The 18,553-nt window shown below is 37.4% G+C and overlaps 1 protein-coding gene across 6 annotated transcripts in view; it reads right to left on the reverse strand.

Annotated features, from left to right (window-relative positions):
• Positions 1 to 15,574: 15,574 nt before the first annotated feature.
• Positions 15,575 to 18,553, reverse strand: part of mllt3 (MLLT3 super elongation complex subunit) — a 160,373-nt gene continuing 157,394 nt past the window's right edge. For all 6 annotated transcript variants that reach the window (XM_051943837.1, XM_051943841.1, XM_051943840.1 and 3 more), the window contains one exon: positions 15,575 to 18,350. In XM_051943837.1, coding sequence (XP_051799797.1) covers positions 18,219 to 18,350 — 132 coding nt within the window. In that variant the 3' untranslated portion in view covers positions 15,575 to 18,218. The remainder of the gene's footprint in view (positions 18,351 to 18,553) is intronic.

An 18,553-nucleotide genomic window follows, 5' to 3' on the forward strand; every position in this document is an offset into this window, starting at 1 on the left:
CACTTAGATGCTCGTCTTGCCTCCCCGATCTCCATTTAACTACAACTACACGCGCCGTTGAGAGCAAACCGCATCTGGCGCGGAGTGACGAATTTAGTGGCACACTATCTCTCCGTGCGTGCGTGTGTTTGTATGTCTGCGACGCGGCGCACACAGGCGTAAACTAACCGTGACGTCACCCGTTGGTTTCAACGCCGAGAAAATGAAGTCTGGATTTTGCTACTTCCTGGTCGCCGTTTTGGATTTTTTGGAGCCAGTGACGTATAAAGCGTCATCAAACAGACTGGACCAGAGAACAACTAGGGGCAGGATTGGCTGAGGACTCTCTTATCACGCCCACATTTTACCGCAGAGGCTTCTGTTGCTTTCTATCAAGTATAGCCACGCCCCCTGGCTCCGCCAACTTTAACGATTTATTTAAAATTCAGTATTGATTTATTTTAAGATCGGCCACCTGATCTCTCATTTTGACCTTGAAAACTAACGGGAAAAAAATCCTGAGCTGTAGAAAATCAGTCTATCAAATTTTATTTTTTCCAAAAATGAATTGGGGTCTATGGAGCAAAAGCTTTTTGGAGCCAACCCTAGCGGACGGCGTGATATTGCAGGTTTTTGACACTTCCGAGTTGGCTTCAATTTTGGAGCCAGATGCTACGTCCACATATACAGTCTATGGGCGCACAGTGGATGTATGGTTGCAGCGGCGGACAGACGAGTGCTGCGCGTCTCCTGGCGGCCATCTCTCAATTGTACAGAACCCTTCAAAAAAATCCTGGATCCAGACAGTGATCCGGATCACCTCCAAAATCTAATCGATTGTTACTTTTGCTCTTCCGGACATTCAGTAAAAATTTGGTGAAAATCCGTCCATGACTTTTTGAGTTATGCTGTTAACAGACAAACAGACAAACAGACAAACTCCGGTGATTACATAACCTCCTGGCAGAGGTAAAAATCTGTGAATCATTGTGAAAGCCATTCACACTCCAAATATACCATCCTATATGCTCTATATTTATTATTAGGGTGACTATATGTTGCTTTATTTATTATTTACTTAAATGATCACATAACTTTGTGTTTGCAGATACCACTCCTGCCAAAATGATTGCATTTGATCAGTGAAACTCCCTGTAGAACATCCTGAGAAAATTGCATTTTTTCTTTTGTTGAAAAAAAAGGATTCATTTTGAGCATAATTTCTTTGTGGCCAGTTGTTTTATTGTAGAAAATGTGAATCTGTGTACAACATCTCAGTTTCTTGCTTTTAGAAAAGCATTCAGTTAATAAGTTTATAAGGCAAAGCTGCATCCCAATGACATCTGTGTAAAAGGTGCACAGTACCACTCTAATTTTGGACAGCATGGATCCTGCTGCTATGTGATTCTTCAGCTGTTTAATAAAGTCAAAGAAAAGAAGGTGACAAGACACTGTCCCACCAACTGGCCTAGTCTCCATCATGTCCACTGTGGGATGTTGCTGTTGACATTCCTCCAGCACACTGCTTCCAGCTGCCCATTTCCACCAGTCAACTCTGCATCACCCTCACCATACTTGATATGCTCATCTACATACTGCTTGAATTTTACTACTAGCTATATATGCAGTATATTTAATGCCAGAACTGTACACCAGAACAGTAAACTACGAATGAATTTCAATGTTAGCTTGTACTTTGTACATATCATCTAGTTTATCATGCATGTCTCCAATTGTGTGTTGTAAGTTCCGTGTTCCCCACCCCCCTCTTCTCCCATCCCTCCCCCTCTCCACCCCTCTACTTCTACCATTCTACCTCTTCCTCTCGGTCTCTCTACCCCTCTACCTCTCTACCTCTTCTGTCCCTCTGAACCTGCCGGCCAGGAGGCAGATGGATCTCTCCACATAAAGAGCTGGGTTCTGCTCAAGATTTTTTCCCTGTTAAAAGGGTGTTTTTCTTGCCACTGTCACCTTAGGGTTTGCTCGGGGGGTTCAGACATATGGGTTCTGTAACTCATCTTGAGACAATCTGACCTGTAATTGGTGCTATATAAATAAAATTGAATTGAATTGAAAAGACAGAGTCTGACAGCAAATTTCAAGATATGTATAATGCTGTTTCAATGAAGGAGTCAAAGCTTCCACAAGGTGAAATTTGGAAGTCCAGTCCAATTTAACCCCTGGTTTCCAGAACTCAGAAGTTACTTTGGTGAACACAAGCAATGGAGCCAAGTTGTCATTTTTCCCTGCAATGTTTGGATGCTCATTGGCTACAAACTAAAAGGGTTGTCCCCTGTGCAGCTAGGTTAAACTTGGTAAACTGCTGACCCATGACAGCATCAGAAATGAAAATAACAATCAGAAAAAAAAATACTGACATTTTCAAGATGGTTACCAAAAAGTTAAAGAGGATTTCTGCTGAGAAATCCCACTGAAGGGAAATTAGAGTTTTCTACATATTCAAAGTGGTAACTGTTACAGCTTCACCGGCTTCTGTTCAGATAACTCAAAATGTAGAGAGTGTTTTTCTCTTAGCAGCCTGCCTCTAGACAATTCAGGGAGATGAGACGAGGGAGGAAGGAGAGACTTTTCATCAATCTTGGGCTGTAATGACTTCCTCGAGGTGGTTTTTGACTGCCGTCCAGAGGCTCGGCAGGAGGGCAGCCTTTCTCCTCAGCCTTGGCCTCGTGCCAGGGTGACAATCAATGTCTCTGTGTCTCTTCTGTGGGAGATTATTTCGAAGGTCTCCCCCTTTTTATTGGAGGAAATGGTGTTTGGAAGCTCAAACAGGATGTCCTGCTGGCTTGCTTGGACTCTAAACTAACCCCCACCCCCTTCCCCCCTCCTCCCCCTCAGTTCCATTCTCTCAGAAGAAAATGGCTTAAATTAATCTTGGAATCTAAGCAGCCACTTTCACTTTTCTTGTCTCCATTTGGAATGGGAGCGAAATCACTCACAAATGAAACTTTCCGCCTTGTACTAAAGCCTCTGCTGGTGATGATGCAGTATGAACAAATTATTACAGTATGGTGCCACTAATTGTGCAGATAGTTTTACTAGCCTGAACCACTAAATTACAACAATTTAAACAGAACTGTTCCAATATGCTGTACAGCTGGCTACATTTAGGAACACTGGTCCTGTTATAGAAAAAAATTGGCGCTTTTAAAACTTCTAAAATTCTTTTTAAGTGGTGAAAACATTTTAAGTCCACGTGGGTGCAAGATTAATTTGTAAGAAAGGGATTACAGTAGGCATGCCACGATTCACTCAACTCATGATACAATTCGAATCACGATTCAGGGTTCACGATATGATTCAAATCACGATTCAAATCATGTACAACACAAAATTAATTTACAGGCAAATGACTGATTTTTTTATTATTATTATTTCTCTTTTTAACAATACTGTAGTGTTTTCTCTTATGTTCTTTACAATACAAATTAGACCTAGCAGCGAATGACAAAAAAATTGTATCAGTTCTCTTCTTCTTTTTTTTTAACAATACTGTTTTTTTCTTATCCTCTTTATACCTGCATAGCAAATGACTGGAAAGTGGAAACTGTTTTATCAACTCTCAAATCCTGTTTTTCTCTCTCTCTCTTTTTTTTTTTTTACAATAGGCCTACTGCCTTCTTTTCAATAAATCAGTACAGTATCAAGATTTTTCTCCTTTATTTCAGATCAAGTTAACTCTATTTAAAGCCAGGCATAAACTAAGACATTATACGAACATAACAAAACTTGTGGGTTTTTTTACACTCTTTTCAAATCAATACTGCATCAGAGAATTTTTTTTTTTAAATTCCTGAGGTAGATAAGCCAGGCACAAACTAAGGCATATTTATTTTTGTCTGAACAAAAATTGAATACCAATTTAAAATAAATTCCTAATAAAAAAATAAAGAATGACTTAAAATATATTTTCTCTTAAAATAAAATGAATGGAAAAACATTCCACATTAAATAAATAAATAATAAATAAAAACTTTTCAGATAAACAAGTCTTTGCCAAGTTAGCCCCCTCGCCCCCCGTTCTCCCTTTTCATTCTTTTTTACATGTTCTTTTTAAGGAATACATCTACATTCTCAGGCAATAGCTGAGAATGTAGAGAATGTAGAGAGCTGCGCACTCACGATATCCCCTGCTGTTGAAAAGACCCTTTCACTAGAGACAGGTGGCTGGTATGGAGAGGAAGGCTATTGCTACAGCAGAAAGCAGTTGGTATTGCTTTTCATTTTCCTTCCATCACTTCTTGTTGTAGCTGGAGCAGGCGTAAACTAACCGTGACGTCACCCGTTGGTTTCAACGCCGAGAAAATGAAGCCCGGATTTTGCTACTTCCTGGTCGCCGTTTTGGATTTTTTGGAGCCAGTGACGTATAAAGCGTCATCAAACAGACTGGACCAGAGAGCAACTAGGGGCAGGATTGGCTGAGGACTCTCTTATCCCGCCCACGTTTTACCGCAGAGGCTTCTGTTGCTTTCAATCAAGTATAGCCACGCCCCCTGGCTCCACCAACTTTAACGATTTATTTAAAATTCCGTATTGATTTATTTTAAGATCGGCCACCTGATCTCTCATTTTGACCATGAAAACTAACGGGAAAAAAATCCTGAGCTGTAGAAAATCAGTCTATCAAATTTTGTTTTTTCCAAAAATGAATTGGGGTCTATGGAGAAAAAGCTTCTTGGAGCCAACCCTAGCGGACGGCGTGATATTGCAAGTTTTTGACACTTCCGGGTTGGCTTCAATTCTGGCGCCAGATGCTACGTCCACTATATATGACTGGCCGGACAAGATGGCGGCGACAACACAAGCCTTTTAAAACGTCTCTGGGAAAAACTGGACTCCAACGTCGTACATCGCTAACAAAAGAAGCCAAACAACCCTACAGTGTGTACTTAAAATATATATGCTGTACTGAGTCATAACCGGACTACTTAATAACTATCTAAGCTAAATAAACAGACTTTTGTAAAAAGCGCGAAAGAGAACCTGTATGCGAAAGCGGCCAACAAAACTTTTCAAAGACGATATGAGCAACTTCTTGAAGAAAGGAGAGAACAAACGCAAAGAAAGGTCACCTAATACTCCATTAAACAAAAAAGGTGAGCATAACTACGCCAACATGGATACTACAAAGGCGCCAGAAACTGAAGGGGAACTTATTCCTCTTCCCGATACTCCCATTAAAAGCCCTGCTGCGAAGAAGGCTAGCTTGACTGAGCTGGAGCCATCCTTATACGAGCTACAGAAAACCATCCTAAAAGCGGTAAATGATAGAGCTGACGATTTAGCTCGTATGATAAACAGCAATGCATCTGACATTAAAGAAATAAAGAAATCTCTGGAATTTGCATACGAAGAAATCAACGATGTTAAGGCTGAAAACCAAAAGCTGAAAGAAATGTGTGAAAAACAACAAACGGAGCTAACTACAATAAAGGAAAGGCTGTCTGATGCAGAAGGTTACAAAAGAAGATGGTGTTTACGGTTGCACGGTGTTCCTGAATTGGATGGTGAGGATGTGAAAATGAGAGTGACTGAGATCTGCACCGGAGCAGAAAACGAAAGTGCCGGAGGGAATCACGTAGTGCACAGATTGGGCCGACGAGACAACACTTCCAGAGTCAGAGGAATTACCATTCTGTTCGCATACCGCACCGTGAGGGATGTCATTTGGAGGCAAGCCAAGAACAACACCTATCTACGAGAAAACAAGCTCCGCTTCAGTGAGGACCTGACCAAAGAGGAGAGAGATGCCAGAGCGATGCTTTGGCCCATCGTTGAAAAAGCACGTAAAGACAATATGAAGGCGTACTTCGTGGGAGCAAGAGCCTACGTGAACGGCAAAGAAATTCGCCCTAACTGCTCACTGTAAGACTAAAAGATGAGTCTTAATTGTGTAGCTACACATTATAAATAAGCTTTTTATATAACTACCATGTGTAATTTTGAAATGTTATATAAAGGCGTACATTAATGTTAAAGATAGACATCAACACTTAAGTTAAATTTTAAAGCACAAGGTTATTTTAATATTTGTGCTACAATGTGCCTTTCAGAGTTGTTCAATCTATGTTCTCTCAAGGCAATGCAAAAACTATTTACAGTTTACAAGGCTTTAATATTATATAGGAGTCCCTTTTAACAGTTGACGTTTTTCTGAGGACTTCTTTCACTGTTAAGTAATTTTTTTTTAGTTCTGGAGTTATCACTACTGTCTGTTAATCCTAGGGGTCTGCGGAATATTGTGAAAAGGAAAGCCTTTTTTCTATTCTCTAAGGAGGCGAAGGTGGACTTTATATTTCTTCAAGAGACTCATTCTTGTTCTGAAGACAATCAGTTTTGGAAGAACCAATGGGGAAAAGATTTGTGGTTCTCACATGGATCAAAGAAATCTGCTGGAGTTGCTATTTTAAGGGACAACTTTAAGGGGAAAATATTTGAAAAATTATTTGATGAAAAAGGTCATTGGATTTTTTTTAATGGTAGAATTGCATTCACATACCTTTCTGATAGGAAATGTTTACGGATATAATTCGGAATCTTTAAATAATCTATTAATAACTGAGATGGAAGATAATATTAACTCACTCATGCACAAATATCCTTCAGCCAAAATATTTCTTGGAGGAGATTTTAATATGGTGTGGTCACACCAGTTAGACAGATACCCTCCAAGACTCAGAGGTGGCGAGAACAACTTGGTTAATTTTTGTAATCGAACAATTTAGTAGATATTTGGAGACAACGTAATCCTAATGAACAACAATATACCTGGAGCAACAAAAATTTTACTTTATCATCTAGAATAGACTTTTGGTTGATCTCAAGAGATATGGAAGGGCTAATGAATGAAGTATCAATTAGCCCTGCCATTATGACTGATCATAGATCTATTCTTCTTAAAACAAATTTAGCAGTCCAAGAAAAAAAAAAATCATAAACTGGAAACTTAATAACTCTCTTCTGTCGCATAATGATTTTACCAAGTCTGTAAAAGAACTCTTTGAACGATACTGGAATTTTGCAAATGCTGACAATAATTATGGAAGGTGCTGGGAACTTCTAAAGTATGAAATCAGAAAATATGCGATACGTTTTGGGAAAGAATTGGCTTTAAAGAAGAGAGCAAAGATTGAGTATTTAATAAAAAATATCTCAGATATGACTTTAAATTTATTAAATGATAACGAATTAACACCTGAACTAAATAGACTTCAAAATGAATTAGATGAATTGTATACTGAGAAAGCCAAGGGCGCCTTTGTACGTTCAAGGGTAAAATGGATTGAAGAAGGGGAAAGAAATAGTAAGTACTTCTTCAACTTAGAAAAGAGAAATGCAGAAACAAATTTGTTGTCTAAATTGAAAATAGATGATGTGTTAACTGAAGATGCCAATTTAATCTCAAATTTTGTTAGTAATTTTTATGCAAATCTTTATAAAGAAGATGCCTGTAACAACAGCTGTTCTATACTTCACTATTTAGAAAATGTAAAAAAAACAAGCGACGGCTTTAAGAAAGAATGTGATGAAATCTTATCAGCTGAAGAAATAAAATGGGCTATTAATAACCTTAAACATAACAAGTCACCAGGGAACGATGGTCTTACATCCGAATTTTATCAGAAATTCTCTATTGAAATTTCAGAATTCCTGCTTGCAGTGTACAATGAATCCTTCATTAAGGAAGAATTACCTCATTCAATGAAGCAAGGTTTAATTACCCTAATTCTGAAACCCTAAAAGGATCTACTTCTTATTGACAATTGGCGAGGAATTACTCTATTAAATAACGATTATAAAATTCTTGCATCCATTATGGCTAAAAGACTGAAAACAGGATTAAATGAAATTATTCATGAATCTCAAAGTGGTTTTATGCCAGGAAGGCATATTTCTAATAATATTAGGCTTGTGCTAGATTTAATCGATTACAATGACTTAATCCCAGATGATCCTTTAATACTTTTTCTCGACTTTCAGAAGGCATTTGACACTGTCAGCCATAAATTTATTTTTGATGTCCTTTCTTTCTTTGAATTTGGAAACTTTTTTATAAGTGCTATCAAAACATTGTACAAAGATAACAATAGTTCAGTGAAACTTCTACATGGTACTTCTCCAAGATTTAACGTAAGTAAAGGCGTGAGGCAAGGCTGCCCAGCCTCTCCTTACATTTTTTTTACTAGTTGCTCAAGTGCTAAATTATTTAATATCTCAAAGCCCCATTAAAGGAATCAATGTTCTTGGCAAAGAACTTAAAATAACACAGCTCGCAGATGATACGACAATATTTCTGAAAAATGCAGACGAAGTTCCCATAGCTCTATCCACTTTCACAGCATTTTCAAAAGCATCAGGCTTAAATTTAAATTTAAAAAAGTGTGAAATTCTATCTATAAGAAAGATCAATCGCGCTGAAATTTGTAGCATTCCAGTCAAAGATTCAGTTACTTATCTTGGTATTAATATCAGTAATAATTCTAACGCGAGAGAACGGAATAACTTTGCTCCAATTGAAGATGCTATAAAAAAGAAATTTAACTGTTGGCTGGTAAGAGATTTATCGATATATGGAAGAGTCTTGTTAAGTAAGGCAGAGGGAATGTCAAGAGCTTCTTATGCCTTCAGCTCATTATATGTCTCCAAAGCTACATGTTTACAACTAGACAAAAATCTCTTCAAGTTTATATGGAAAAACAAACCTCATAAAGTGAAGAAAATAGTTCTTACCAATCCTCTGGCTGAAGGAGGACTAAATGTACTTACATTTGTTGTTTTTGATCAAACAATTAAAATAAATTGGATCAAAAGATACTTAAAAAATGTCGATAGTTTTTGGAACACTATCCCTAATTATCTTTTTCAGAAAATAGGTGGCCTTAATTTTCTCTTGAAATGTCCCTTTCTAATAGGAAAACTACCAATCAAACTTGCAAACTTTCATCATCAAGTTTTATTGTGCTGGCAGCTTCTCTACAAACACACTCTCCTCACCACTGTATCTTATGGAACAACTCTTATATTACACACAGAAATAAGACTTTGTACTTGAACAATTGGTTTATGAACAATGTAAACACTGTAAAGCAACTCTTGAATGATAATGGTGAGTTTTATAACTATGAGGCATTCTTAGACACTTATCATTTTGAGGTTTCCAGGCAAGAGTTTCACACTGTGATTAGATCAATTCCTTACAATATAAAAATCCTCGCTTGTAACATTCAGAGTACCACACTCTCTGTTTTGGAGAGCCCTATTTCCATAAATGGCATGGATTTGTTAAATAAAAAATGCTCAAATAATTTTATTGGAAGTGGTCTAGAGCATATCACAGCTCCAGCTTGTAAGTATCGATCAGTATGTCTGAATAAAAAACAGTGGAACACAATCTTTTTAATGCCTCACAGATATATACTCACAAATAAAATAAAAGAGTTTCTTTATAAGATTACCCACAGATACTATGCTGTTAAAGCAAATGTATGTCGTTTTATGTCAAACATAAGTAACCGGTGCACTTTTTGTAATTGTGAAGGAGAAACTGTTGAGCATATATTTGTTGACTGTTTTCACACCACTTCCTTTTGGTTCCATTTAGAAAGATATCTCGCAAGAATATTTAAAAAAGAAACTATACTCAAAAGAACAGATATTTTATTTTACTGTGACAACCCTAATTTCTCTGGTGATGAAATGTATAGCATTAACCTGATTTGTATACTAGCAAAATTTTTTATTCATAAAATGATTTGGATTAAGAAATTACCCTCCTTTAATGTATTTGAAACTACAGATTTCCAAAGTTACTTAAAAACTATTGCAAAATTAAAACAAATGAATAAAAAATTGATAAAAACATTACCAATTTTAGAAAAATACAACTTTATTACCCCTTCTTGACAGACTCTATATTTTTATTTATTTTTTCTTGTTATGTGTTTCATTTATGACTGTACGATTATTGCAATTGTAATGTATGTGTTTTAAGTTTACATTTGTATGTTGTTTCTGCTTAAAAGAAAATAAAGGATGTTAATTCTGAAAAACAAACAAACAAACCAAAAAAAACGTCCACTATATACAGTCTATGAGCTGGAACGGCGCCACATATAGAGAACGTAGTTTCGCTCGAGTGCTCCCTCTGCTGGCGTGGAGGCCACATCGCGATTCATGGTTTAATTAAATCGATTCGAATCATTTTAAAAAAATCGATTTAAATCGTGTTTTTCAAAAATCGCGGCATGCCTAGATTACAGAGATAATTTTGCTCCAAAAGTTGAGGAAGAAAATGACATTGAAGCCTTTGTGGTTGTTCTGATTGATTAGTGTGGACTCTAGAAAATGGTAAGTACAGATAGAACACTGAAGAAGGAAAAGCAAAGAATCTGTATGTCAGCATACTGCATGGATATACAGATACTTTTAACTCTCACCTAATTGACAAGTAAACTACAATGAAGGAAAAATTACATTAAAGCAAACCTAAGCAACCTTTGCTGAACATTGGTCATTATGACCACAAATGTCAATTAGGATAACAGTAAATACTAAAACATCAGTAATCCTTTAAAAACTGGGTCACATGGAGAAATTTCACAGATACACGCTAATCTCTGATTTACACACATTCAAAAATTTGAAAAATAATGGCAGATCACACACTACAGAACATTATTCAGATTATTTTACCAGTCAAGGAGCAGTGCATGACCTCATGTGATCTAATGCGGAAACACATGTAAACAAAATGGAAACTGTGGTGCAAAAACCTGCTGTAATGTGAACAATACTCTGGAGCAAGAAAAAAGTGAAAGGAAGATTAAACATGTCTGGATGAGAAAACGGGTGGGGTATGTGATAAATGTTAGTGAATTATGTTATTGATAATAATATCAATAATATCAAACATGTTTGTTATTAATCAGGTCCAGCCCCAATGAATCAATGAGCAGGTGAGGAGGTTTAAGACTGGATTTGAAATCTCCTCACATTACCAAATAATATCGACCAAACATCAGTTCAGATCAAAATCCCAGTCCAGACTTTTTCCTTTTAATGTCAGGAGGAATGAAATGGAGGTAAAATGGGAAATAACTCCTGAAGAAGAGAAGAGTTCTAAAGACAGCAAAGTAACTCAGCATCATCAATTATACTGAGCAGATAACACATCAAAACACTGACGTATTTTCAGTTCGTCTTCACATTCAGATGACTGAGAGACATAAAGGAAGAGTTTTTAAAAAAAAAAAAATCAAAATCTTGCCTCTTGTAATCTGCTCCGAGTGGATGAATTCTAAAACGTCACAGAAAATACGTACCAGCTGTGGCCGGTGTCAGCAGATATAACAGAGCCTCATAGTGACACACTGTTTTTTGTTGATCGTTTGAATCCAGGTACATAATACTGATTTAAAAAATAATGGTGGGTCACACACTACAGTGTGATCAATTGTAAAGTTTTTTGGTAAAAAAAAAAAAGAGGCATGTGAGGGGTTCTTACAGGGCCTCCCCTGTTCCCTGCTATTATGACCTTTAGAAAAGTCATTTAAGCTCAGTGAAAAATCTAAGAAGTAGGAGTGCGAGGCTGTTGGATTTGCACTTTGGATCATGTAAACACTGTGAAAAAAAATGGGTAAAAGGGAGTTATAAAAACAATCATAAGTATCTGAAACCAGAGTTGTTGCACAGGGAGAACATGCAAACTCCATGCAGAAAGATCCCAGGCCCACCCCGGGATTCGAACCGGGGATCTTGTTGCTGCAAGGCAAAAGTGCTAACCACTACTCCACTGTGCAGCCCCACTCTAAGAACAGATTTTGATATTTATTGTATACAAATTGTATTTTTGCCTGATGGTGGCAATGCTGAGTGTTGTTGACATACAAACCCATGATATGTGTATTAGAATTGTGCACAGCATTAAAATGGACTGTAAGAGCATGGATTTGCATATATAGGACAATATCAATAAACACCTACCAACTTCTCCACATAGACATTTTTAACATTTATCCTCCAGTCAGCAAGCAGGAACAGGTTGTTCCAGTGCAGTGTAAGATGCATGACATGGAGGCTGATGAAAGCATGTGAGATTCTTTCTTTGCTTAAAAAAAAAAACCAAACACCTGCAATAAATAGGAAAAATGGATGACTTCCAACTTTTCTTCTGTCAGACCATCCACTCAGACTGACATAAAAAAGAACATAAGCGACAGTTTTTGTCATTCACAAGATGGAGAGCAACATTTTCATCCAGCAATCCAATAATTTAAATTTTTACTGACTTTTTCATCCTTTACACTTTAATTGGATTACAGTATTTTTAAATATGACATATATTACCCCAGTATTTTTTAGGTTCGAGTCATAACCTACAAGGCAAATACTTTACATTGATTGTTTCTTAAAAGCTGAGCAGCCCTCTTCCTACTGTGGAGAAAGTACAGCAGCACTGTATGTTTTTGATTAGACTTTACAATCAGTACCCCTCATACACAAAATGTGGTGTAGCAAGGCAGGGAGGAAACAGACAGTTTTCAAATTCGAACCTGATAATGAGCTACTGCAACACACACTACTATAAGAAAACTTTCACAAAGTGAGATTTGCATAATATGTCCCCTTTAAAGGAGTTTTTAAGTAATACTATAGTCTTGCCTGCTTGGGCAAATATTAAGAGTGAGTGACCAACAAAAGTGACGAACTGGCCCACAGGGATTTGCCATCTTCGTTTGGTTTGTAGCGGTTGCCAGGATCTGCCTAAGACTGTCTAGTAAAATTAACAACACCCCCCCCCCCCAAAAAACAAAAACAAAAACAAAACATCAAAAAACAAACAACACAAAGAACAAATAAATATCTACATATATACACTACTCACAATAAGTTAGGGATATTGTGAGGTCCTTAGTGGATTTTATACATAAGGTGTTTGTTTCACTTCAGTGATTTTGGGGATAGGGAGGCAATTGTATTAGAGTGCTAGACACACCTCATTTTTGTGTTTTCCACGTAATGGTCTCAGTGTGTACAGTGTGCCTTACATATTGGGGCCCATACCAAAAAATACAAAAAGACAGCCCTTTTCAATGTGGCATCAATTTGAATATTCTAGGGGTATTGTTAGTAAGTCATTCCCAGTTCATGGATGATAATGCTCCACCACATGGTGCCAGAATTGTCACAGCTCGACTTCAGGAAATCAGAGTGCCTCATATGGTGTGGCCAGCAATGTCCCGACCTGAACCTCATAGAGCACGTCTGGGACCACCTGAAGCAGCGACTGGATGCTCGTACCCCACTCCCACGTGACCTGGCAGAACTACGTGTAGCGCTTGTGGAGGAGTGAAATGCATTGCCTCAGAACAACATCATGAGGCAAATTAGGAGCATGAGACATTGCCATCAAGCTGTCATTACGGCAAATGGTGGAAACGCCCGCTACTGACTTTGCCAATTTTGGTTATTTGGGGCTATCTTTGTTATTGTCTAAATTGTTGGGGTAATAAATATTGTATGAATGAAAATGGTGCTTCTTCTCATTCATTAATAGTAATATCAAAGGGAACTATTACTTATTTCATTAAAGTTCAGACAAAATAGGAAAAAGCACTCATGTACACACGTGGACAAAATTGTTGGTACCCCTCAGTTAAAGAAGGAAAAACCCACGATTCTCACTGAAATCACTTGAAACTCACAAAAGTAACAATAAATAAAAATTTATTGAAAATTAAATAATCAAAATCAGCCATCACTTTTGAATTGTTGATTAACATAATTATTTAAAAAAAACAAACTAATGAAATAGGGCTGGACAAAAATGATGGTACCCATAACTTAATATTTTGTTGCACAACCTTTTGAGGCAATCACTGCAATTAAACGATTTCTGTATTTGTCAATGAGCGTTCTGCAGCTGTCAACAGGTATTTTGGCCCACTCCTCATGAGCAAACAGTTCCAGTTGTCTCAGGTTTGATGGGTGTCTTCTCCAAATGGCATGTTTCAGCTCCTTCCACATATGTTCAATGGGATTCAGATCTGGGCTCATAGAAGGCCACTTTAGAATAGTCCAACGCTTTTCTCTCAGCCATTCTTGGGTGTTTTTGGCTGTGTGTTTTGGATCGTTGTTCTGTTGGAAGACCCATGACCTGCGACTGAGACCAAGCTTTCTGACACTAGGCAGCACATTTCTCTCCAGAATGCCTTGATAGTCTTCAGATTTCATCGTACCTTGCACACTTTCAAGACACCCTGTGCCAGATGCAGCAAAGCAGCCCCAAAACATTACTGAGCCTCCTCCATGTTTCACCGTAGGGACAGTGTTCTTTTCTTCGTATGCTTGGTTTTTGAGTCTATGAACATAGAGTTGATGTGCCTTACCAAAAAGCTCCAGTTTGGTCTCATCTGTCCAAAGGACATTCTCCCAGAAGCTTTGTGGCTTGTCAACATGCATTTTTGCAAATTCCAGTCTCGCTTTTTTATGACTTTTTTTCAGCAGTGGTGTCCTCCTTGGTCGTCTCCCATGAAGTCCACTTTGGCTCAAACAACGACGAATGGTGCGATCTGACACTGATGTACCTTGGCCTTGGAGTTCACCTTTAATTTCTTTGGAGGTTGCTCTGGGCTCTTTGGATACAATTCCAACGATCCGTCTCTTCAATTTGTCATCAATTTTCCTCTTGCGGCCACGTCCAGGGAGGTTGGCTACTGTCCCGTGGGTCTTGAACTTCTGAATAATATGAGCCACTGTTGTCACAGGAACTTCAAGCTGTTTAGAGATGGTCTTATAGCCTTTACCTTTAAGATGTTTGTCTATCATTTTTTTTCGGATGTCCTGGGACAATTCTCTCCTTCGCTTTCTGTTGTCCATGTTCAGTGTGGTACACACCTTTTCACCAAACAGCAGGGTGACTACTTGTCTCCCTTTAAATAGGCAGACTGACTGATTATGAGTTTGGAAACACCTGTGATGTCAATTAAATGACACACCTGAGTTAATCATGTCACTCTGGTCAAATAGTTTTCAATCTTTTATAGAGGTACCATCATTTTTGTCCAGGCCTGTTTCATTAGTTTGTTTTTTTAAATAATTATGTTAATCAACAATTCAAAAGTAATGGCTGTTTTTGATTATTTAATTTTCAATAAATTTTTATTTATTGTTACTTTTGTGAGTTTCAAGTGATTTCAGTGAGAATTGTGGGTTTTTCCTTCTTTAACTGAGGGGTACCAACAATTTTGTCCACGTGTGTAAATAACAATGTCCCTAACTTATTGTGAGTAGTGCATAAATCATTTGAAAAACACTCAAAAGTGGATATCACACTGCAGAGATGGCAAACTGTTGCAAGAAACTGAAAATACACATTGTAAGCACTTCCTACAACCCAATTATTTTGCTACCAATTGGTGGTACTGTAGTTGTAAATTTTCAACTCAGGAAAACAGTGGCTTTAATTTGAGCAGTATATTGAGGTAAAAATACAGAATTTTGTTCACCACAATGTTATATTTATCGCCACTAAAAAAATAACATCTGTACCAAAAAAAAACCCTTATCCGCAAGTAACTCATCTGTACATCATACAGAATATTTATTGAATGTCCTCAACATACACAAGAAACCATAAAACAAAGCACATGGTAAGAAAAACCCTTTAGGTTGTTTGGAAAGGACCACCATCCTCCATTTGTTAATCAAACTGACAAGAGTCCTCTGTGACTGTGACAAATCTAAAGAAAGCATTCTTCTTGGAAAGTTAATGCTGAGCTTTGATTTAACTCAAACTCTCATAAAATAAATAAAAGATCTTTTTTTTTAACACCCGTAACTTTCCACTTTCCTCAATGACAAAGACAGAATTATTTCCTTTAAATCATATTCTGCAGACAAACAATTGCAGTATTCTAAACCAACCAAGCTGATTAACTATGCTTTTGGCATGTTCCATTGGGCCTGCAGTAGAAATTGAGCCAACACAACAAAGTGTCCTTTAAGTTGCAGTCAATGACCAGGTGGGCAGCACAGTATTCCTGAATTTGGTAAAAATGTAGTTTCAATTGTTATGAGAACTTTCATCTCAGTTATTTTTGCTCAGCTCAGTCCATCAGCCACTAATGTCTTCTTGTATACAGTGTTGAAATAAAAAAAGAACTGTGAATAAAAAAACAGGCAAATGCTGTTGTATGAAAACATTACAGATAAATTCATTAATAGTAATTCAGCATCTTTTAACAGCAGCTGTAACATAGGCAATGGAAGTTAGAGCTGCCATTTGTAAAACTTTTATGTTGTGATAGCTCCGTTAAGGTTAATTTATTTTGTAGAAAAGAGGCCAATTCCAGAGGAGAATGTCGAGTGACACCCATTTGGTGGATAGGGTTTTAATGTGCTTTGCTGTGTGCTGAAATAGTGTGCCCCACTAGAGGGCACCCAAGTACGTAGTTTTTGCAATTTTACATGCACACACAAAAAAAGCAATGTTTCAGTTCAAACTGAAATGCTGTCTCTCGTAACTGGAGTAATCCAATTCACACTGTAGTCCTCAGCTTCAAACAACATATAACCGCGCGTGAAACCCACCATTCACCGGCAGAGATCAAGAAGCTGCATCCGACAAATTTTGCAAATTTCCAAAACAGACCATCTGATACTATCAGCAACTTTACGCAGAGACTACACATAGTGTAATAATAAAACATTCTATTTGTAAAGGCCTTTCTTGAAACCCAAGGTCACTTTACAGCAAAAACAAATGTTTGAAAGAGCATGGCAAGCAAAGCCTGAAACTGGCAAATACATGGAAATATGTGTAGCTATTCTCAGTGCAAGCTAATGTATTTAATCATTTTTAATAGCAGAGCTGCACCGATTAATTAAATAACTGAATAGCTGTCAATTATTAAATTATTACCAGCAATCTTTATAACTAATTAATTGGTTTGAGTTTTTAAAAAATATTTTTAAAAAACGGGTTCAAATTCTTTGATTCAGCTTCTGAAATGTGAATATTTTTTGGTGTCTTTCCTCTATGACATGGGAACTGAATATATGAGTTGTGGACAAATTAAAACAATGCCATTTTGGGCTTTGGGAAGCGCTGATTAACATTTTCAACTCCAAATGCCGAACTGATTAATCCAGAAAATTAGAGTAATCGACAATCAAAATTATGGTTACTTGCAGCAACATTTGATATACAATGTTTTCTGATCAAATTAATGTTTATTTTTACTCTAAGTGTGCTGATGCTTCTCAGTTCATCAAGAATGTCTTCCAACAACCTGAAACCAACAAATTCTGATTCTACTGCCTTAGCCTACTGTAGATGCTACTAACACTGTTTTCCTCTTTGTTATTTGCGTGCACATGGGACATTTTCAGTGTACAGAAACCCAAAACAAACACAGTTTTCATTTTCAAAAAGTTGAGGCTATAAATCCAGTTTTTATTTTGAAAATACAACACTCCAGCTGGATTCCCACAAAAAACTGACCTCATGTAATTTAGGAATGTATCCGCTTGGCTGATGAAAGCAGTTTTTTTTTTTTTTTTTGCAATATGTGGAACTCCACATTTATGAACAGCATTGGCTGAAACTAAACAGACTGGAGTGGAAATGCATCACTGTCAAACTAACGCCTGCTGTGGCAGTTTTTTGCTCCCAGTCAAATGATTCAATTTGATTTTTGATTTGAGTTCAAATCAGCAACACAGAGTGAGTCATAGAAATGCTCAGCTGTTACACAGATTCAAAGATCTGCCTTTTGTGAAGTGCTTCAACAAAGTCTTATTCTGCAGTTTTTCTTCTTTTTGCCATTTCAAATACAAACACACACACCTGCAAATTAAATTCAATAAATAAGACTTACAATGTTGTAAGGCAATGTTGACCATGCATTTGTCACAATGAACAACAAATCAAAAAACATACATGGCAACAATATGCACATTCATTGAGAGCAACAAGGTCGCCCTCCTCGCTGTGATTTCAATCAAGTGAAGTTTTCAAGGCTTTCTGGGTGATCACCTGATCGACAGGGCTCATCCCCACGACACCTGGCTCTGGTTTCTGCAGTGGGACGACCACTTCATTCAGAGAACTCAGTCCAGCCAGCAGGCTGGACACAGCCGCGGTGAAGCTTTTGCATTGCATCCAAAGTTGGAATTTATTTGAGAAAAGTCAGAGATCCAGCAGCCAGCTGCTCAGAGCCTCAGGACAGTCCGGAGGTTTCCAGGTAACTCTGCAGCTTCCTTACTGTACTTCTGTCCAATGAGCAAAGGTCAAAGTCAAATGTAGTGTTTGTAATGTGGAAGTGTCCAGTCTCTTCAATGAGATTTACAATCTGAAAAACAAAAAGGTACAATAGGTGAACATCGTAGTGAACATTTTTTGTCCTGTTCACATTTGGATGCAGACCTCAGACCTGAATATCCAAATACAAACTGTCCAAATAGTTAAAAGTTTTTAGAGCTGGAGCCAAATGTTTGACCACTAAATTATTTGTTCATTAGGTAGATAGCTATCAAAGATGAAATCCTGGGTTTC

This window comes from Acanthochromis polyacanthus, chromosome 23 (assembly GCF_021347895.1).
Source record: "Acanthochromis polyacanthus isolate Apoly-LR-REF ecotype Palm Island chromosome 23, KAUST_Apoly_ChrSc, whole genome shotgun sequence".
NCBI classification, from domain to species: domain Eukaryota; kingdom Metazoa; phylum Chordata; class Actinopteri; family Pomacentridae; genus Acanthochromis; species Acanthochromis polyacanthus.